This window comes from Carassius gibelio, chromosome A23, assembly GCF_023724105.1.
Source record: "Carassius gibelio isolate Cgi1373 ecotype wild population from Czech Republic chromosome A23, carGib1.2-hapl.c, whole genome shotgun sequence".
NCBI classification, from domain to species: Eukaryota; Metazoa; Chordata; class Actinopteri; order Cypriniformes; family Cyprinidae; genus Carassius; species Carassius gibelio.
The window spans coordinates 12,671,595-12,693,876 of record NC_068393.1 but is presented as its reverse complement, the minus strand read 5'-3'; the positions used below and the strand labels follow the sequence as shown (position 1 = coordinate 12,693,876).

At 40.3% G+C, this 22,282-nt stretch overlaps 1 protein-coding gene across 4 annotated transcripts in view; it reads right to left on the bottom strand.

The window, feature by feature from the left end:
• Positions 1 to 213: 213 nt before the first annotated feature.
• Positions 214 to 22,282, bottom strand: part of LOC127945041 (filamin-A) — a 44,694-nt gene continuing 22,625 nt past the window's right edge. Inside the window, exons 7-47 of one of the 4 annotated variants that reach the window (XM_052541552.1) lie at positions 22,109 to 22,271; positions 21,662 to 21,862; positions 20,173 to 20,310; positions 19,219 to 19,345; positions 18,984 to 19,120; positions 18,694 to 18,890; positions 18,470 to 18,583; positions 18,247 to 18,390; positions 18,037 to 18,160; positions 17,778 to 17,938; positions 17,606 to 17,696; positions 16,443 to 16,612; positions 16,171 to 16,288; positions 15,698 to 15,960; positions 15,151 to 15,469; positions 14,896 to 15,069; positions 14,356 to 14,518; positions 14,095 to 14,255; positions 13,786 to 13,953; positions 13,560 to 13,683; positions 11,980 to 12,136; positions 11,701 to 11,890; positions 9,674 to 9,697; positions 8,543 to 8,790; positions 7,473 to 7,559; positions 6,246 to 6,345; positions 6,024 to 6,164; positions 5,752 to 5,880; positions 5,372 to 5,545; positions 5,112 to 5,273; positions 4,814 to 5,017; positions 4,531 to 4,683; positions 4,301 to 4,423; positions 3,952 to 4,218; positions 3,633 to 3,770; positions 3,400 to 3,515; positions 2,576 to 2,708; positions 2,171 to 2,347; positions 1,866 to 2,084; positions 1,464 to 1,667; positions 214 to 1,344 (exon numbers count right to left, since the gene is read on the bottom strand). In XM_052541552.1, the coding sequence (XP_052397512.1) occupies positions 1,160 to 1,344; positions 1,464 to 1,667; positions 1,866 to 2,084; positions 2,171 to 2,347; positions 2,576 to 2,708; positions 3,400 to 3,515; positions 3,633 to 3,770; positions 3,952 to 4,218; positions 4,301 to 4,423; positions 4,531 to 4,683; positions 4,814 to 5,017; positions 5,112 to 5,273; positions 5,372 to 5,545; positions 5,752 to 5,880; positions 6,024 to 6,164; positions 6,246 to 6,345; positions 7,473 to 7,559; positions 8,543 to 8,790; positions 9,674 to 9,697; positions 11,701 to 11,890; positions 11,980 to 12,136; positions 13,560 to 13,683; positions 13,786 to 13,953; positions 14,095 to 14,255; positions 14,356 to 14,518; positions 14,896 to 15,069; positions 15,151 to 15,469; positions 15,698 to 15,960; positions 16,171 to 16,288; positions 16,443 to 16,612; positions 17,606 to 17,696; positions 17,778 to 17,938; positions 18,037 to 18,160; positions 18,247 to 18,390; positions 18,470 to 18,583; positions 18,694 to 18,890; positions 18,984 to 19,120; positions 19,219 to 19,345; positions 20,173 to 20,310; positions 21,662 to 21,862; positions 22,109 to 22,271 (6,588 nt within the window). In that variant the 3' untranslated portion in view covers positions 214 to 1,159. The remainder of the gene's footprint in view (positions 1,345 to 1,463; positions 1,668 to 1,865; positions 2,085 to 2,170; positions 2,348 to 2,575; positions 2,709 to 3,399; positions 3,516 to 3,632; positions 3,771 to 3,951; positions 4,219 to 4,300; positions 4,424 to 4,530; positions 4,684 to 4,813; positions 5,018 to 5,111; positions 5,274 to 5,371; positions 5,546 to 5,751; positions 5,881 to 6,023; positions 6,165 to 6,245; positions 6,346 to 7,472; positions 7,560 to 8,542; positions 8,791 to 9,673; positions 9,698 to 11,700; positions 11,891 to 11,979; positions 12,137 to 13,559; positions 13,684 to 13,785; positions 13,954 to 14,094; positions 14,256 to 14,355; positions 14,519 to 14,895; positions 15,070 to 15,150; positions 15,470 to 15,697; positions 15,961 to 16,170; positions 16,289 to 16,442; positions 16,613 to 17,605; positions 17,697 to 17,777; positions 17,939 to 18,036; positions 18,161 to 18,246; positions 18,391 to 18,469; positions 18,584 to 18,693; positions 18,891 to 18,983; positions 19,121 to 19,218; positions 19,346 to 20,172; positions 20,311 to 21,661; positions 21,863 to 22,108; positions 22,272 to 22,282) is intronic. The other 3 variants (XM_052541555.1, XM_052541554.1, XM_052541556.1) reach the window with 3 other exon arrangements.

Sequence of the window (22,282 nt, the reverse complement as noted above, 5' to 3'; positions counted from 1 at the left end):
TTTTTTTTAATTAAAAGAAAACCGGAATAAGAATAAATACATAAATGTGCATGGCTTAATGATTTGTAATAAACACTGCAATATTTCATAAAACAATTGCCAATTTTGATTTCATGGTGACTTTAAGGTAATCTTGGATGTTCTCAAAAATTAATACATTTTACTTCAAACTGGGGGTGGAATACGAGAAAATGAAAACATCTACACATTGACTGACAGAAAAATAGTTAAGACCACTTTATTGTGTATCAAAATACTGTAAATCAAAACTTTACTTTTTTTAGACTTTTTTTTTTTGTTAAATTCTGGAATACTGATTATACATTGACATTGGAGCACAAAGGGCTAAAGAGCTGACAAAGTGAGCGCAAAGTGACATTTTTGCCAATCGTTACGATTTACAAGTGTTTTATATAACCAACAACAACTAAAGCAGTATGCATCAAAAAATCTCCCTTTCGTTACACCTTCAGCCACATGACATGGTCATCATCTTTATTCTGCTATGCAACTTCCCTTTGGTTTCTAAATCACTTGGCACACAATCCCAGTCTTAAATGGCACTGAAGTGACATTTTCAAGAATGTCTTCATGGTCAAACGGAAGTAACATGCAGCTCTGTAGATTGAAAAATATTCAAACACTCAGAAGGTCAGACCCGCAGAGCTTTGGCACCAGTGTTAATTCAGTCTATGTGACAGTCTATGGTTAAGCTCCACTTCACCTTATGGTAAGTTAAATGAAAACAAGTTTGTTAAAGAAGTGGCTGAATCACATCTATATTTCTTGTGCTACTAGCATTGGTTACTCTGTACAATTATGACTTGAACAGCAGTCTCCTAAACCAGGCAAAACACAGTAGCAGCTACTCTGTGTAAAGGACAGGATCAGTTACAGACCAAACACGGAGCAAAAGCAAAAGCCTCGGATTTAAAAGATTGCAGAATGCAGCAAATGTAACAGGATCCAAAACTGACTGGCATACAGTGACAAGGTGCTTCTTTTAAATGCCCCTCTTACTCGAAAGCTAAATAGTGGTGCAGGAAAATACTGGATAAGAGGATCATAAAAAGGAAGGAGGACAAGCAAGTTTTCAGTGTTCATGTATTTGATGTTGGGAGGAGCCTAAGATGGTGTTGGAGGTTTTGGTGGAGAGCCATTAGACAGTGATGTGATACGGGCTCCCGGGAATGTGCTCATCGCCCCATTTCACCACCAGGATGTACTCTCCTTTCTCCTTCAGCTGGTAGGACACATTATAGAGACGGTTACCCAAGTGTTTCACCAAGATCTCTTCGCAGGGCACTTTGGGCCCATCCACTCCAACCAAGAGCATGTTCCTCCCTGAGTGGACAGATGGAAATACAGAGTCAAACGTGTGCATTGAACATGAACATTTGATATGGATAGGAATGTTTAATAGTTTGGTTTAAGGTTCAAAGACATCCATCTCTTGTCCGTACCTGCTTTACTACAGTCCACACTGAAAGTGTTCTTCTGTCCTATGAAGCCCTTGTTGAGTCCCAGACCCTTGGCAACTACACGGCTGGCGTCGGAGCTGCCCCGGCCTGGCGCTGCCTGCTGGCTGGTCGTCACGCTGCGGGTCACAGGGTCAACCAGTACTGATGAAGTCTCATGCATGCTGTGGCTATTGACCAATCGGGTACCTGCAAAAGGACACATTTGAAATTATGCACAATAACATTTCTGCCCACCACCAATTAAATACCATGATAAAACATTTAAGTTGACAAATGAGGCCCAAAAAAATAACACTTAAAAATTAAAACATTGTAAGATAAAACATGGTTTGTAATTGTTACAAGTTATTATTATAAAACTAAATCTTAAGCATTTTTTCTTACCTGTAATTTTAGCTTTGAATGGGCTGCCAACAATATGGTATGGTCCACCATATTTGATAGAAATTAGGTAGTTTCCAGGTGCCATAGGTGTGTAGGTGACCTTGTAGCCCTCTGGGCATTCCTGACAGTCCATCTTCACCTTGGAAGGTCCATCTATGGTCACTGCCAAAGCACCTGGGCCAGCTGAGCTGGTGTTCACAATGAACTCACACGGAGATCCTGAGAAGGTAGAGGTGTATAGTCAGTTGCACACACTGACAACTATAAAAGATCACACTATACATGATAGCTAAAGCTCTTTGTACCAGTGGTGCCTCCTTCTAGACCAGCTCCATAAGCAGACACCATTCCTGGGTCTCCAGCCTGGCCAGTTTCACCAACTCGGATCTTGAAGGGGCTTCCAGGGATGTGAGAACCATTGAATTTCACATCTATCAGGTACAGGCCATTCTCCCTGGGGATGAACCTCACAGCATACTTATCTGTGAGGAAAGACGGCAAGAGGACAGCAGTTGAAGATAAATTACAACTACTTTTGATAATTTGGGCACCAACATTACATATGGTAGCCTTGAGGTAATCAAAGTAATATCATTTAAGTAATTTTTTAAAGCTCTTCATCTTTATCCTGGATGCTTCATTTCCAAAAATATGTAAATGCTGAAGTGTGGCATACAGAGCAAAACACAATCAAATCAAGCTATCGTTACCTTCATCGATCTCTGTAACACAACATTCCTCAAGTGCTCCAGATGGGCTGTGAACTTTGGCATCGATGACTCCCTTCGCCCCATTTAGGCTCACAGCAAAAGAGGCCGGCTGGTTCACCTTTAATCCGGACTCCTGCATTAACACGACACTGCCACACTCAACCAAGGATCAAAAACGATGTAATAATCTGACACCACAAACATGCGACAGTCCCTCGCCTAATATGACTCTCTACATCTCTTACCTTTTCAGGCTAACAGGGTTAAAGAGAGAGGCTTTGAGAGACCTAGAAATGAAAGCCCTCCACCCTCAGCAATTCACAAAAGGAAATAGTTTAAAGTCAAAGAACAGAAAGACAAATGAGCCTCTTTTGCCCTCTTTAACCCTTTAGCCTATTATTTCCATCCATGTTGATGGTAGGGCTGTTGGGAGCCTTTAGGACAAGGCACGAGAAATACAAACAGTCCTTCAGTATCCCAGAAACCCCAGCACAGCCCATTAACACAGCAGCAACGGATAACAGTGGACTTTTTGGTGTGATTGGTGTTTGCAACATTTAACTTTTTTTATCAGTAATGAAAAAAGGAAATGATGTACCCATTATGCAGCTACCGAATGCATGCATGTATGTATGTGAGAGTATGTGGTGGTGTATGACTTTTACCTCTCCTTTCCTGTACCTGTGGCAGTACCATGACATGAAGCTAAGTTTGATTTGCTTAATGTGAAGTAATGTTTTCACTGTTACTGTGGCTGCTGTGCCAAGGGTTGACTTGGAGGCTTTTTTTGGGTGGACAAATGTCTGTCTTTCTCGAAGCCTCACCTGAAGACTGGCAACAGTGAGACGGCGAGCGTCATCGGATGGCGAGGCCACAGGCACCACAAATGGACTGTCAGGGATGTGCTCATCATTGAATCTGATAGATACTTCATAATCACCTGAAACGGATTGAGGCCAGTCAGCTTAAATACTTATAACTTTCCATAACAATGAACAAACTTCCTGAAGTGTAAATGTGTTATATATATAGGAAGAGTCCGGAAGAAAAGCCTCACCAGGCTCCTGGACAATGTAGGAGACACCGCTGGATCCATCCTTGCGGTCTTCAAAAGCAATCTCTGCCTTGCTGGGTCCCTCGACCGCAATGGACAGACCACCAGCTCCTGCTTCACGGGTCCAAATGCTGAACTCAGCTGCACATAGAGAAAGCATGAAGCATTGAGGGGAGATCACATTTATCATTGTTCTGGGAATTTCTGTGGGTGAAATCCATTATTTTCAATCGTATTCCATGAACCAAATGCTAAATCTGTGTTGTGATCTTTCACCTTCAAGTAGAAATCCAAGTTTCAAGTTGTTCATGCCATCTCATACCTGGTACACCTGCTTCTGCTCTTTCTAATCCTGGGCCTCCAGCACGGACCTTATGGGCGCCTCCCTCTCCAAGAGGACCCACAGTGAACTGGAAGGGGGATCCAGGGACATGTTGACCCTGATACTTCACACTGACCGTGTGCACACCCATCTCCGTGGGCACGAAGCGAATGCAGTACGTGTTGTTTTCTCCCTCCATGATCTCTGCCTTGTGTACTTTGCCAGATGGGCTGGTCACCTGAGCGGTCATGTCTGCGATGCTAATCTCTGTGGATCAACAGAAGGTGGTGCATTAAAAGAAGGGGATTGTTAATAATGATTAGGTTAATATTTTTCCCACAAGTCTTACCGGGGATCTTCAGGCTGAGGTCGCACTGGCTGCCAACATTGGCCACAGATGCAGCTCTTCTTTTGCGGGTGATGCTCTCTTTCATCCGACCCTCTCCTGTCACTTTGACAGTAAAAGCACTTCCTATTGGAAGAGCATAACGGGTGAAGTTTAACGGTCAATTTAATCATAGATCAATAACTGACCAACTTAAACTGCTGTTATGAAAGTACAGCACTGCTAATAAATACCTGGAACATGCTGGTCTGCAAATCTGATGTTAATTATGTAATTTCCTGGTTCTGTGGGGCAATATGTGACTTTGCAGGTGCCATCTTCCTGGTCTTCAGTGTTGATATCTACTTTACTGGGTCCCTCAATAGACAAACTGAGTCCTCCATATCCTTAAAATAAATACAAACAATTGAATAAAAAAAACAAACTACAAATAAATACATTAAATAAATACAAACAATATATAATAATATTACGATGAATCCAAAAAATTTTTTGGCTTTTGAACATGTTAATTACCTGCATCTCTGGTGTCAATGACAAATTCTGCAGGCTCAAAGGTACGGGCTTCACTCAGGCCTTGACCAGTGACACGCACGCGGCTGGCATCACCAATCTCTGATTGTTTGATCATGACGGAGATTGGGCTATTAGGAATATGACGTCCATTTTTCTTAATGTTAACAAGATGCTCTCCAATTTCCTTGGGCACAAAGGAGATACCTTGACAGAAGACACCAGAAATAGATCAGATTAGAACAACTGCAGACTTCACACATTTTATTCCACTTACTTTCACTTCCATTGTAACACTTACCCACATGCCCATTCCTGAGTATCTTGAGCAGACACTGCTCCTCCCGGCCAGAGGGGGTGGTAAGAGACGCGCTCAGCTGGCTGAGGTCCAGCTCACCGATGTCTAGAGGGATGTCAGCAGCTGAGCCCACCTTCAGATGAGACATGCGCATCGAGTCATCGCCTGTGGACAAACACGGAGTTGATGACATCACTTCAAACAATGCACATAAACTGACTTTTTCCCCCCTCATCTAAATATCAAAGCAGCTCTTAAAGCACCTGTGATCTTGGCCATGAAAGGGCTTCCGGGAATGTGCTTGTCATTGTACTTGACAATGATGTTGTAGTCACCAGGAAGAACAGGGAGGTAAGAGACTGTACAGGTACCGTCCTGATTATCAGTGCAGCTGATGTCTGCCTTTGACGGACCCTCGATGGCCAGAGACAGACCACCTAATGAACACACAACAAATATTGTAATCAGCTTTTCATTTTGGGCCATTCAAATTGATTTAAGGTCATCTGTTATAAGCCAGCGGCATTACTTACTACTCTTAATTAATGGCTTAACTAATAAATAAATTAAATAAGAAAATACATAAATAGGATCAATAAAATCAAAAACAACAAATTAAAAAGCTGAATTAGTCAATATGTACCCTCTCCAGCATCCTTGGTGTTAACAGTGAAGACTGCAGGCTTATTAACCATGCCATGAATTAGACCAGGACCATAGGCAGTCACATGACCACTGTTGACATAATCCACATAGAACTGCAGTGGACTTCCTAAGAGACAAGAGGAGGAATTCAGAATTGAACCATTTAAAAAAAAAAATAATTCAGACAAAATATGTTGATTAAACCAAAAACAACTTTTAAAGCATTTAATTATTGTTAACTTGTTAGTATGGCTAGAACGGCTCTTTTACCTGGGATGTGTATTCCGTCATATTTTATGTCCATCTCATGCAGGCCAGCCTCAGTTGGGGCGTATTTCACTGTGACTGTGCCGTCCTTGTTATCTGTAATATCAGGCTTGGCCACTTTTCCAGAAGGCATTCTTACATCACCTTTAAGGCATCGGGTACACATAAGAATCTTCTTGTAGAAATCAGGCCATTTCTATTTGATTGATTTGTAGAGTAGAATACCTGTAATTTCTCCCTTCTGGATGGTGAAAGGAATGACCAAGTCGAAGGGTCTCAGTCCAGCTACGTCCAGTCCGTTCATGCCCAACTGTCTGTCTGTAGCCTGTGAGGAAGGAGAGGGGAATCAGACCGATCAAACCCAACCAGGAGAGGGACACTGAACTCAGACAGACATCAGAACCTGAAGATCTAGAACTAACGGGTTTGTTTCTGAGGTTAACATCAAGTTATCCGAATTTACTAATTGCTTAGTTTGTTCATTATTACCTTTAATTGCACTTTACATTTCATTTACTAGGTCATGAGTCTACTCAAAATAAATGATCAATGGCAGACAAAGAATAATATTCAACTATCATCCTGATAATTTAAAAGTATGGCTGATGTCCACATATACTACTGTTAAAAAGTTTGGGGCTGATAATTTTTTTTATGTTTTTCTGTCTTCTGTGTCACATGGTCCTTCAGAAATCATTCTGATATGCTGATTTGGTGATCAAGAAACATTTTATATTGTTATTAAATATTTTATATTATTATTAAATGTTAAGATGTTTTAGTTGCTTAATGTTTTATGGAACCATGATACAAAAAAAAACCCCAAACCTTTTATCGGTAGCCTATATTGATTCTGATGTCAAGAAAACAAACATTTTGTATATATAACAAAAATGGAGATGAAGTGCACAAACAGCAGACATGACGACAGTTCCCTTAATAACAAAAACAAAACAATGATAATGGAGATGAGGATGACGAGGATGTTGACGCAGCCACCAACACTGTGAGAGAGAATGACACTAATGAGACACCGCAGGATCAGTCAGTGATTGACCAATCTGGAGAAGGGGTGGAGAAAAAGCCAAGCAGACAAGTGATGACGTGACCAACGATGATGTACCACGCACAAAAACAACATCTAATGCCCACACAAAAGACAATGACAGTGTCAAACACAGGCATAAGCTCGACAACAACCAGCCATTTTGTTCAAATGTAGATTCAACACATTTATGCTTTCCAAAATGGCTGTCATTTTATGTTTCAAAGAAAATGTATTCAAGAGTCCACATGAAGGCAGAATCATTGGAAATGAGGTGAAATAACCCCTACACCTGGAGGAAGAGAAAAACAGGAGGGTGAAAAAGGGAAGGACATAGGACCGATTGGGGACTTGTCAGTAGCAGAGCAGGAAATGGAGACGGGGAGGAAGGAGGGGTGTGTCAGTACCCATGGCTGGCCCATGTTGGGCGCGTAGGCGTACTGCAGGTTCTGGGTCTGCTGCATTAGTTGGTCAGGAGAGTCACCTTCCAAAGCCTGAGACAGGGCAACAGAATCAAAGATGAAATCCCTTCAATAACAACCACCTCTGGTTCAAAGCTGCTCACCCTTATGTTTTTACAGAACCTGTTTTTGTGTTAGGAATTGGCTGAAATGTCACTAAATGATGTCTGATATCTACCTCTGCACAGTGATTCAACTGTAAATGTAAAATATTTAAGATGTATATAATGCTAAACAAACACACAAAAAACAGCATGGTAGTAAGATAGGTTACAGAATAGTCCTCACTCCTGTAAATATTTAAACTGTGTGCGAATGCAACAGTGTTGAGGACCCTGACTTCATATTGTATGCTGACAGACTTACAGTTTTCCTTAAATCGGCGATCAAGAATCTCTCAAATCTCATAGATCTACACTGACAGATTGTTCAAACTCCAACTGACAAAATTCAAATGTAAACATTCAAACGTAAATGTAAAATCTCTTATTATGCTAAAACATGGTAGAAGTATTAAAACATGCTAGCAACATGCTATAAACGTTGCATAACATGAAAAACATCTAGGCTAGAAGTTTACTTTGTTGGCTTGAAAAAACCTTTTCTTTCAAACTTAATCTATTTTTTTTAAGAAACACACAGACACATCTTGAATCTTATAGAAATCACAAAATAAATTTGTCGGAAATACGAGAGAAAATATGGGGGGGGCTTTGAATTTTTGTTATTGGACAATGAGTGGCCTTTGAGTCTAAAGATCAAGAACTGCTACCCTAGAGGAAAGAAAATCATATGGCTTTGGAACAACATGAGGATGACTATTTCAATTTTGGGTGAACTAATCCTTTAAATTGAATGTGGATGCATTCACATTATAATGACAGTTTTGCACTAAAGGCTCACAGGGTATATTTAACACACTATCCCACTGGAAAGGCTTGTCTGTGAGAGTTCAACATTTGAAATGAATAAACAGTGCTCCATATGAACACAGGATATGTGTGGCATATATGTACCGTGACTTGGAAGGGGCTGTTGGGGATGAGCTCTCCACCGAAGCGTACACAGATGATGTATTTGCCAGGCTGGGGTGCTGTGTAGAAGATGTCAAACGTTCCATCCTCGTTTTCAACAACGTCCACATCCACCTCGCCTCCATCCGGAGTGCACACTGTGCATGTCACCTTGCCCTTCCCAGCCGCCTTCGCATCCACAGTGATGACCGTCTGCTCTCCGATCTGAATAGTTGGACCAACTCCAGCGCCTACAGAATACAGAGAAAGGTTTAGTAACAGGTAACGTGCAGGCAGATGTTTTGTTATTAGGTAGTTTAGTACCCATCTCTCCAAAGTTACATTCCACCATGCACTAGATGCTAAATGTCTGGAGCGTCAAGGCAACAGCTTTAGAGATTTAGGATCAATCATTTAAAAAATGTCTGCTTCTCATCTAGACCAATGATTCTCAACCAGAGAGATGAGGACCTCAGCAAATTTCCAAGGAGATCACAGGAAGACTTTGATTAATAAATAAAGAATCATGTTTAAAATCAAATATTATTGATATGCTCTTATTGAACATTAATTTCTGATTCGCTCAAAAAAAATAATTGTTTTGATATAAATCTTGACACTAAATAGCTGTTGTAATCTTATCATTAAGAATACCAAAAATATATTCGCCTTTGCGGGTTGGGGGACTCAGAGTCAAAAAGGTTGAGAAAACACTGATCTAGGCAACTGTTCCTCTTCAGCGACTTCAAAATGATAGATCCACTATCCTTTTTGTCTGCTACCTCAATTTCCAGAGTTGTCCATTTAATAATGTGATCACTAATACAAAAAGAAATGTACGAAAGCTGAGAAAAAAGAAATAATGAAATAATATCAGTACATGTACATTCCACCATACAGGCATATTAAAGACCTGTAAAGTTAGTCGTTAGTCACCTGCAGTCATCAACTACTTTGCTGTTGTACTGCAGTCCTTTTGAAATGGCAGAAACACAAGCTTATCTACAGTATGAATTATGTCTTAGCAATAGTAGTGGATAGGATGGCAAATTGTAAGGCCTTTAGAATCGGACACCGTGCAATTCTGCATGCAGTACAAAATAACAAGACTAGAGCATTATTCAAAGCGCTTACCCAAACCGTGACCTCCAATTGAGACTGAGAGACCGTGAAGCAGAGCGAGAAAAAGTGAAAAAGTAACAATCAGGGCAAAATACAACAAAATGTGTGCAAGAGATCAAACAGAAGTGAGGAATGAAGTGATGGGAATGTGAGCAGCGCTGCACAACAGTGTGTGTTTCTGGGTGGGGGATGAAGATGGGAGCAACACAGAACAAACTTTACACAAAAGATAAAAATCTGTTCCCTTGTGACAACCAGCCTGAACACTGAGGTTTAGATTAAATGTGAAAGTGGTTTAAAGAACAGAGTGGAGAGTCATCAAAACATTCATTTTCCAGTGGCTCCCAGACCACAGAATTTATTTTGATCACTCCACTCAGTGTGCACACTGGCAGAACATCTTAAAACACCTGAAATGGGTAAATAAAGAGGCACACTGACCCCCTCCTTTTTTATAATATGGACATCATGCAGTATGGCTTATTTTGCAGAAAAAAATCTAGTATTTTGAAGAACTGATACTGTAATTTTTTGCTATACTTTTATTGTGATAAGAAAACCATGTTAAGAAATACAGGAATTTTCAGATGATTTGAATGGTTATATTTTTAAAATCTGAAACTTTTTTGATGCGTGAACCATAATTTGAAGGGTTGACGATTCAGAAAAACTTGGAAAAAAAAGTGGTTGTTTTTACAGACATTCCACACAATTTTTTTTTGACATTCAATATTACTACAAAATATACATATATTTTTTTTTAATAAAAATATTACATAAATATTGCAACAATATTACTGTTGAAAAAAACAATATACAACTCATGTTGTTTTTAAATGTGCTATAGAAATGATTCAAACAATTGTGTGACTATACAAATCGGCTGAGGTGCCAAACAAATCGCGATTCATTTGGATTCTGCATTTATATGAATTTATACTACAGGGCAGTCGAATGCTCAAATCTGATTGGCTGACAAATGTTCTGAGGTGTGCAATTATTTTCAGGGAAATGCACGGAAAACATAGTTCCAGGCAACTCTCCTGATCACATTACAGTTCCATAGTACTTCGCATAGTTAACTAATAACGGTCACGCAGTTTGCACAAAAAGGTGTTGTCAGTGCTGCCCTGACGATTTTATCAGTTAGCCTATATAGTGTAGCAACTCAAAGGCTACACATGACATTTCTCACTAGCGGAGTAATAACATCAATGTCTTGAGGTGTGGTAACCGTAGTATATGCGGAATAGTTGACTCCGGGCAATTGTCTTTTAGAAAAAATTGTTAGAAAAATAATGCACACCCGTCGTCAATTATTCAGGGGAACTGACTATCTTTTCTTTTTTTATCTTTCTTCTGAACAATGCATATTAAAGCAGCGTTCATAAGAGCAGCTCTGTTTTGTTTACAGTGGTAACCCAGGCAACACTATCATTGTGGTTCATAAGCGCCACCTGCTATCAGAGAGTGAATCTGCATCTCATTAAGATCGTCTGCTGTTAGTACAGTTTCACAAAACTGAAGTCAGACCATTCTGTTCTTGCTTCAAATTTCGAAATGGTCTTATTTCGATTAAAAATTACTCAAGCTGCATGTATGCTGCATCTTTGATTGGATCATAATTAACATACACAGTGGTTGCCTCTAATTTTAGATGGAAAGAGCACAGACAAAGCCTTAGTTTGTTCATATTAAGAGATGTATTTTATTTGTGTAACTTGATTTGGGGTTTGTTGTAAAATATAAGTTAAGTTTTTTTTCATTTCAATTTCACAAAAGAAACGTGCAGCAACAGTCTAATAAAACGACACTTTTTTTATTTACTGTATAATGTCTTCAGTATTGTATTCCAATTGTAAATGGAATTTTGAGTTGAGTGAATCATTACATCCCTAATTATCAATTTCAACAACATGCTGCCCTACTATATTACTCTTTGTATTTAGAGCTAAATAATTAAGTTTGAAATGAATAGAAAGGGGCCTGAAATGGGAACGGTCCTTTATTTTGACTGTTACCACCGGAGCATTACATACCTGTGACTGTGCATTTGCTGGCGTCTCCCGTTGGCAGGGCTCTGATACGATATGGAGAGTATGGGATCTCATCACCACCATATTTGATGAGAATGGTGTAGCGGCCAGTCATGTCAGGCACATAGGACACAAGATACGTCCCATCCTGGTTATCACGAATGTTAGCCTTCTTTGGCTTCCCTTCAGGGTCCTAAAACAAGCATTAAGAACAGAAAAATGCATAAAAGGTTGAATGAGACCTTGGCAACTATAGAGCGGTGAAGAGAAGCATCAGCTCACAGTGATCTGGACAGCCAGAAGTCCCTCTCCTGCATCTTTGGCATCAATAGTGAACTCCACGGGCAGACTGGCAGGCACACCAGTGGTATTCAGACCAGGGCCGCTGGCACGGACCTTACTAGCATCATGAGTGGGCAGAACCTTCACCTTATAAGGACTGAATAAAGACAGAGCAGAGTGTGTGAGAGAGGGGAAATAAACAGCAGGGAAGGACAGGGACCAGGGGAGTTTAAAAATGCACCAGGCATGCTATAATACCACCATTCAAATTTCACAATACTTTAAATGGCAATTAAAGTAATCAAGACTCCAGCAAAAACTGACCTGCTACTAAACACACTACTTAATGCTGGCTTGTCAAAAAGACACACATAACGTTAGTTTACTATGTAAAACTGTTATCCAATCATAGCAGTGGGCGTTTACTTCCCAAGTCTTCGATGTGGCATACCCATAAAAACGGAGCGTCTCTCAAGCCGGCCTCAAAATCAGGGTAGAAAACCGTCTATTACTTATTGATTTTGAGATTTTTGAATGTAAAAACCATGTGAACGTCATAAGTGGACTTCAGACAACAGTATATTAAAAAAAAAGAGATTTCATGACCCCTTTAATAATTTTAAAACAGAGTACCAAAGGAATGTTACTTTTTACTAGTGGTTGACTGATATGTTTTTTTGATAGCCAATGCCGATATCTTGGACAGCAGTGTCCGATAGGATGATGTTTTTTTTTCATTAATATTTAAGAAATTAGAAATTTTAAACCGGATTAAAAAATAAATATGTAAAATATACATACTTACAGTTTAGATCTAATAATATAGAATTAAAAAGGAAGTAAATACTGTAACCAACAGGGCACTCAGTATTCTAGGAAGTTTGTGTGCACTGGGAATCATATGTTTCAAATACAGCCAAGGAAACCCTTATTTTACATACAGCACACAGAAAATGTCATGAATATGACAGTGGGGAAATGCATAAAGCGCAGCATAATTTGAAATCACAAGTTTAAAGTTTAAAGCATTCAATTCACACGGACCGACCGTCACCTACACACCTCACAAGTTATCAAAGCTCGATTCGACTAAGTCTGCAAGATTTGTGAAATTAAAGGTTAATTAATCATTAAAAGATTTGTTTAAATTATATAAATGCGTATTAGCTTAATTCTGATGGCAAACAAGAAAGTATTATAATGTTTGCCTTTCTATTACTGATAATATAAAAGCAATCATTATAATACTTTCTGTATACATTAATTCCTTTTTTTTAACCGTTCTATCTGATTATTAGACAGACTTCTATCCGTATTTGACAGAACTGTTAACAACGACAGAAAACAAGAGGGAGAATGTGAGCTGTGTGCGCTCAGGTGCTGCCTTTCTTAGTGACATCAAAATAAAAGTCCCTCCTTGAACACATCAGCCAAGCAGAAAAACTTAAAAATGCCAAATATCGGCCGATATATCGGTCGACCACTACTTTTGATATCACTTTAAAAGCACTAAAGATTTTTTTGTTAAAACTAACTTTGATTAACAGGGTGGTGGTCATTGATCTGAGCCAGCAGCTTACCTGTGTGGGATCTCCTCATCCGCATACAGGACATTAATAGAATAAGGTCCTTCTCTGGTGGGTACATAGCTGACCGTGTGAGTCCCGTCACCATTATCCACCACCTCAACAGGCTCCACGACACCTACATGACAAACAGTAAATCAATACAGTCCTCTAATTCAATGGAGGGGGAAAGAAAAAAAAAAGCCAAATGAACAAGATGATTCTTGAATCACACTCCAACCTTTGGGTCCCTGCACTCGGACCTGCAAGGGTGCCACTCCAGCCTTGCTAGCATCCACAGAAAAGACCTGTGGGATATTGGCACGCACGTTGTTTCCAAGCCCCTGACCCTGGCATTTCACTTTAGTTGCGTCAACAGTATCATGGACAGGTACAGAAAACGGGCTTCCTGTGGAGGGGAAAAAAAGGATTTAAAAATAAATAGTGAATAAATTTTTTTTAAAAAAAATCTAGAAAAATTTGATAAGAAATATACAAAAGAAAAAATAAGATAAAATGCAAAAATGAATACAAAAAAACCTATGCTGACCAGTGATTGGTTGGCCTCCATAGGTGACATTGAGGTTGTATGTGCCTGGCTCATATGGGATGTATTCAACACAACAGCTGCCATCTTTGTTATCAGTGCAGGACATTTTGGCCTCAGAAGGTCCTTCCATAGCCAGCCCCAGTCCACCTGTACCGGCCCCACTACTCAAATGACAGACATGGTGTGAGGTAGACAACCTTTTTGATCAAGAAAACAGCAGCTCAAGATTAAAACTAAAAGCTGAGTGCTGAATCTACCCACCGGGTCTCCACTGTAAACTTGTTGTGTTTGTTGGTGATGCCAGACTGAAGTCCTGGACCATGTACACGGACACGTGCTGGGTCACAGCCCTCGGTCACAGGCACACGGAATGGGCTCTTGGGAACTGGGCTGTTATCGTATGTAACCTCAACATTGTGTGTGCCTATTAACATAAAATTAACAATTTATAATATTACAGTAATACCACAATTTCACATTTTTCAAAGGTGGCGCATAGCCTCGTAAAACTCACTACCATGACGCCAAAATGTTTTATTACAGCCAATAACAAATATCCAATACGATTCTATACTATGTCCAAACACAAAAATCTATTATTTTAAAAACTACAAGTGAATTTAAGCATCACATGAATTTGAAGCCTGAAAAAAGGTTATTAATTTAGAAATTTGCCAAAGATTATACTTAAGAGTGTTTTTAAAGATATACTGTTAGATATGCATTCGACGACTAAGATAATCTAAATGCAAAAATAGGTAAAAAATAATGAACAATGAAATACCCCAGACTGAAACTCACCCTCCTCATAAGGTGTGTACTCCACTTGGTAGGTGCCGTCCCCCAGGTCTCTGATCAGAGCTTCAGTGCGGTTGCCTGAAGGGTTATTGATACAGGTCTTGATATGATTGCCACCCGTTTTGGTGAGAGCACGAGCATCAACAGTGAAATCAGTAGTGGCCTCCCGGAAAACACCTACAGGCAAACATTCAAAGTGACTAAATGAGAAAAGACAAGAGAAACACCTCCCAAATTAACCTGAGAACACCACACTACCTTTGCCTTCCACCCCAGGTCCGAACACTTTCACTCCACTGGTTTCCACAGCAGGCTCCACATTGAGTCGTGCTGGGAAGTTTGGCACATCCTGATCACCGTAGCGGATGGTGAGAGTATAAGCTCCAGGGTACAGTGGGATATAGGTGATGGTGTATGTTCCATCCCCATTGTCCTGAATATGGACCTCAGCCTCGGTGCCATTGTCTGAGATGATCTCGATAGTCAACTCAGCAGGACCAGCATTAGTGCAATCGACCACAAACTGTCCCGTCTCGCCAACCTTAGCTCGCTCCAGACCTGGCCCAGAACACCGCACCTACACATGAGAAGAGATATTGGTATATGAATGAAAGAGTACATTTGTTCTACTGTCTAAGCCAATATGGGACCAAGCCACCAAAATCACTCACTGAGAAGTCCTGCAACATTAAGCAAAATTACAGTTTATAGAATCTTTTTGTCATCTTGCAAAAGTTTGAAATGTGTCGTCTTGTCGTCTGCAATATTTAATTACTAGGTTGAGCACCATTCCAAACAGCCTCACCTTGGATGGGTCAGTAGGTGCAATGGCTTCCACGGGGAATGGACTGCCGGGGATGGGGGCACCATCATATGTCAGTTCAACCTCATAGGGTCCCTTATCTCTGGGGATAAAACGGACCTGACTGTTTTCTGGGCTCAGGCCTGGTTCAACTTTACAAGGCACAGATTTACCAGATGGACCTGTGACCTTGGCGCCAACCTTGCCCTGACCACCTGCTCCTTTGGACTTGACCGTGATCTCCTGATCCTTTCCAACGGTCATTGCTAGAAGAGAAAAAGCAGATTACTTTACTCTCAAATGGGTAAAGGGGATTCAAATCCAATTAAAAGGTTATTTTTGCTTTTCTCAATATATATCGTTTCAAAACAGCCTCACAGGTGTTTCAATGTTACAATCAAAGAAATTCTCAAAACTCTCATTTGAATCTCCCAGGATTACTAATCAAAAGCTAGACGAGGAATGGGATTACTTACTATTGCCAAGACCAGCCACTTTAACTTTACTGAGGTCCAGGGATGGGGCAACTGCTACAGCAAATGGGCTCTTGGGAATGGGATCACCTCCATATGTGACATTCAAACCCATATTGCCCTACATAAGAAAATGACCACGTAAATTTGCACCAGTATTCAATGGCTAAATAAAATTTAGTTACAATATTCAAACAATATATAAAAATTGCAATATAACTTCCATAACCAAGCACTACCAGACATTGAGACTGAAATAGCAAATGTGTGCTCACCTGTTGAACAGGGGTGTATTTAACAGTGTGGGTGCCGTCATGATTGTCGATGATGTCAAAGTCATGGACCGCCTCTCCTTTGGTTGGTCCAGTGAACTGAGCATCAAGTCTAGCTTTGCCTGCGGCCTTGGTGTTCACAGTGAAGTGAGTGGGTTTGTTCAGCTCCACATCTTGAAGAGAAATAACAGCAATTTTTTTCCATTAGAGGTTCTCCTTTAAGCTAAAAACAAAACTAAATGGGAAAAAACAAAACATTTAACAATGCAGAGAGTCATACTAAATAACTTGCTTATTATTAAAGGGGGGTCTAATGATATTTCATGTGTTTACAGTTATTTATACAGTTACTTGGATTCTCATGCTAAACATGGTCAAAGTTTAAAAAACGAGTTGGATGTATGACAGTATTTCTGTGCCAAATACATTCCTTCCATGTTCAAATAAGTTTCAGAAAGTTTTTTTTTTTTGGTGGGGTGGGGGGGGGGGGTGTATGGTCCTTCATGAAATTGTGAATTCCTTGTATGGGCCCTTCTCCCAAAAGAGCACATGCACACAGCAGACAGTGTGAAAGCAAGAGCAGCCCATCAACATGCTTCATTCAGGTTACAGAAGTCATCAGCAGCGCTGCATAGGACTTGATCGGGAAGAATGTGGTTTTTGATTTGAGGGAAAGATAATCTTGTTCAGCTTCCCAAAGAACCCAGCATTAAGGGAACAGTGGATGTAGTTTGTTTTTCCGGCATGGCAACAGAGTAGTGTTCATGTCTTTGTTTGTTCCCAGAATTTCAGGGACAAATAATTTATAAACAAGGCCCAGTTTGACACTGGATTTGCACATTGTTTGATACTGAAGGATGGAGCGGTCCCAGTGGTACAAGATCCTGGTCATGAGTCGGACCTTCAGGCGGTAAGTAAATCTGCATCAGATTTGTTTGTTTTGTTGGTAATTGGCACATAAGTGCATATAATGTAAACAACATGAACATGCTCATGACTGATTAGCATTGCCCACGGCACACCTCCAAGAGCTTGGCTGTTTTCAGAAAGAAAAGCTGTATCTCTCTTTAATAAATCTGATGAAACTAAAGACTCTTCGGAGATATGAAAGATGAAATTCCACTCTATGGGTACTCAAGATTAACATGAGATTGCCAGCATCTCACCAGTACGACTGAGTCCAGGGCCCTCTGCCTTAACCTTGCTGGCATCATGAGAGGGATCAACCTTGATTCTGATGGGCGTCAGGGGAATGGTCTAGAAAACAATACAAGTTTGAATAAATAAAAAAAAAACCTCACTAGACCATTTACCACATTCACTTATCAGTTTTCTTACCTGTTCAGCAAACAGCACCATGATTGTGTAGCTGCCCGCTCCAGGTGGTGTGTATTTGACAGTGAATGTGTCATTGTCATTTCTAATGATGTCAAAATCGATGTCAGCTTCAGCAGGTCCCACAACACCTGGAGCGCATTTGATGCCTATGCTGATGTCACCTAGAAAGACAGAGGACAAAAACAACACTATTAAGCTTATTTGCCTATGACATGAAAATATTAGTTTACATCTAGTTCTTTAGAGTTAAAGCTCTTACCCTGTCCCGCCTCGGCACAATCCACAGTGAAGTATGTTGGCTCAAATGCCTTCAGGCCAGTCTTGGCCACTCCAGGTCCTGATACTTTCACCTTATTGGGATGGCACCCTGCCCCAATGTTCATCTACACCAAAAATGTAGTAAAAACACATTTAGACACTTCTTGTTAGTAATTTTAAGGATGTTAACCATATCTGAATGACTACCCACCCTGAATGGGCTCTCTGGGATATTGACTCCACCCCAGGACATCATCACGGTGTGTTTGAGTGGTTTGCGAGGGGTGTAGCTGCAGCTGTATGTCCCGTTACCGTTGTCCTTCACCTGCACATCCACTGGGTTTCCATCACGGTCCTGAAAGTGAAAAAGCTTGTTAGTGCTTTGATTTAGAGCAAAAAAAGACCAGTCAGGAGCCATAAAGCAGGATTCACACCTGAGCTTGAATCTTTAGAGGAGCTTTGCCACCTAGTTTGGCATCCACAGTGAACTCGGCTGGTTTGCCGACTGAAAGGCCAGAGCTCTGCAGACCTGGACCATAAGCCTTTACCTGAATTAAAAAATTAAACCCATCATAAGAATTACCAACAGACTCCTTTACAACATGGACAACAAAAAGCTCATGTAAGGAATAATTTTTCAAATCACCAGATCAATTACCTTGTCAGGGTAAAAGTCTTTTCCTGGAGCAGGCACGATTTCAGCCATGAAAGGGCTGAGCTGGATGTCCTCGTTCTTACAGAGCACATGAACTGCATATTCGCCTGGTTCTGTGGGCCAGTACCTCACATCACAGGAGCCATCGCCCTTATCGTCACATTCAATCTTAGCCGGGGATGGGCCCTCCACTGAGAAACCTGAATGGAGAATTCACAAATTCATTTTGGACTTAAATACACTTGTATGTTGTTTAAACAAACCAATGAAAAGTCAGAGCTAGTGAAACATACCCAAAGTCCCCACGTCATCCCCGACAGCTTCCACCACAAAGTCAGCCGACTTGCCTACCACACCACTCTCTAGCCCTGGACCCCATGCCCTGACCTGCTGCGGTCCTGCTTCAGATCCAATCTTTACCTCAAACGGACTGGAAACAGGAATAAGCAATGGAAATTTAACAAGTCGAATCACTACATTATTATCAGAAGCGGATTCAATTATTAACTGTGCGTTTAACTTCTTTACCTGCGTGGAATGTGTTGTCCACCCCATGTGATCGTAATGATGTAATTCCCAGGTGTGGTGGGGTAATACTCAAAGCTGTACACACCATCTCCCAGATCCTTCTTCTTACAGGGCTCCTCAAGACCCTCTGCATAATACATTAAGCTTTTGGTCAACTAGTTCATAAAACATCTGTACTGTAGCATAAGTAAAACTACCCTATTATGCCGTTTTGAATATTGTCTTTCAAATGATCTGCAAGTTGTAAAGCCAAAAGTGCATGATATATAAAGTTATTGCCTCCCAAAAGAAAGAATGGACTCAGAAGAGCCTACATGAGTCGTTAGTATTTAGAATCCCACATCTGTGATGGCTACATGTCAAAGGGTAACACATTTGGATAATTCCCACCCATATTCTACATTGGCCGTCCATGAACAACTTGACCCCGCCCACAAACAAGTAATTTTACTGACGACTGCTTTTCTAATCTAAAGGAGTTCACACAATGCTTGCTCTTGAAAGATGGCTCAGTACCTGGTTTATCTGGACCAGCTGGCTCCACTGAATCACAACCAGTAAGTACGATAAATTATAGGATGTTTAGGCTATATATTTTATTGAGCATTCAAAATAGGCAACTATGGCAATAAGTGTATCATTTCTGATACGTGCTGTACACGATAGACCAAGCATAACAGACTGGGACATCTGACCAATCAGAGAGGAGTACACTCATTGCAAGGAGGAGTTTAGAGAGTCTGCATCTTTGAACTTCTTCGAACGAATCGAAATTATATGAACAAGGTGATATGAAATGCATATTTTGAGAAAACTAAAGGGTTATTTGACCTTACATGCATGTAAACCTATTGTAGGAGACTCCCAAAACAATATTAGGAACCTTAAGATGGCATAATGGAGACAGAGGGCTTTGGTACTGTGAATGTGAATACAAGTATGGCATCCACTCACTGGGCCCCTTGATGGTGACTTTCAGGTCTCCAGTACCAGCTCCCTTGGTGTAAACCTTAAACTCTGCAGTCTCCTTGATCCTCAAGCCTTTGGGCTGCAGACCACGGCCCTTGGCTTTACACAGGCTTGGATTACAGGCTGGTGAGAACAGACAACCAAGTTAGTACAAATTTGCGGTAAATGGCGTGCCCTTCTATTTACAAAAAAAGTATTCAACAGAAAAAGCAACATGCCAATAAGTATAAAAAAAAAAGCTATAAATATAAAATAATAAAAAAAATAAGTCACTGTGAGAAATTGAGAAATGGTGTCACAATTTTCTATGCATGATTTTTAGGCAGAGGCAGAAACGGGCTTCAAAACTTTATGCTTGCATAAGTTATTAGGTTAACAGTCTTTACTGTATGTGGTCATGACAGGATTGAAACAGGCTAACTGTCTGTGAAGAGGCGTGTAGGTGCTAGTTAACAAAATAGTCTCATGTTAACATTTATAATGTTAATGTATTTATTTTAAGTATTATTTCAATGTAATGCCTTGCCACACAGATTTTCATTGTATACTGCATTACTGTAAATGCATCTTGTATTTACAAACTGAGGGACATGATGAAATGTATGATTTCTATTATGATAAAAAAAAAAAAAAAAGTTATACATTAAAAAAAAAAAAATCAGGCATATTGGGGGAGAGATATTGCCTCTTCTCATGGTGTAAATTTTTTATCTTTCTTTGTCTTGATCCAAACAGCCTTCCTTACAAGAGGAAGTGGTAATAATGACTACAGTGCTGAATAATACTGGTGGAAAAACTGTCTGATAATAAAACTATTTTTAATGTTCCATTTGTCTACTGTGCCACATGTTACAGAGTCACAGGAATTTAGCTTGCTTAAAATGCCACGGATAACAATATGTCTAAACATGTCTCCTGAGAAATGGACATCTATTAGCACTTATATGGGCAGTTAAACATTTTCTGGTCAGTATAATCATCGTTTGAAAATGATGTCATGTAATTTCGTTGTCTTTTTATTGATGTAAAGGGATTGCAGCCTAAAGTGAGGGGCAACTGAAAATAACAGGACACTGACAGTAAAGCAGCAGGTCAAGTACCCAAGACATACTGTATCCAAGGAAACAGGAAAGGATACCAAAAGCCAAAAGGAGGCAGATCCAAAGAGAAAGGAAGAGATACCAGTAGACGTAGATGACACCCGTCCTTCAAAAGGAGAGACAATTCCCAGTGAAGAAAAACAGAAGAAAAAGACCGCAAGGAAAAAAAGCAATGCAGACAAAAGAGCATGCATCAAGGACAGATAACAGAAACGTAAACTTTTATCTGAAGAAGTTTTATACATATTATTCAGTGGTAATGGCCTTTCCATGCCTCATTAAAATGAATCCTGTGTGTATATCCCTTTCACCTACTTCCCTTTCCTGTCTTTCACACTGAATGCATTCATGCTTAGCCCTTCTCTGGCTCTTACCCTCTCCCACATGGACAGTGTAAGGGCTCTTGGAGATCTGTCCCCCAGCGAAGGTGACATAGATGGTGTGCTGGCCCTCCAGAGTGGGCTTGTAGGTGCATCTGTAGCTGCTGTTGCCCTTATCCTCAACACTGCACTCAACAGTGCCCTTCTTTCCACTGGGGTCCATAATGACCACCTCCACCTCTCCTACTCCAGCACCTGAGAGAGACCATCTCTTTTTAAAATAATATATATATTTTCTTATATACTCAATGAAATATAAAACAAAAACTAAAATGCTTATTTTGCATCAATCTCACTCACTTCGATAAAACAATAATAACAACATGTTTATTTTGCCTATTTATATCTTTAATTAGCTAAAAATCCCAAATGTTTATATACTTTATTTTTAGGGAATCATCATCTGCAACCATAAATGTAAGATATACTGAGGGCACGTACCAGCTGTGTAGACGTCAAAGTATGTGGTCTTGTTGGCGATGTTGCCAGCAGGCTCAAGTCCTGGGCCCTGGGCAGTGACCTTGCTGGAGTCTCCCTGAGCCATTCCCACATCCACCTCAAAAGGGCTCTTGGAGATGTGTTGCCCTGCAAACAGCACTGTCACCTAGGAGAACA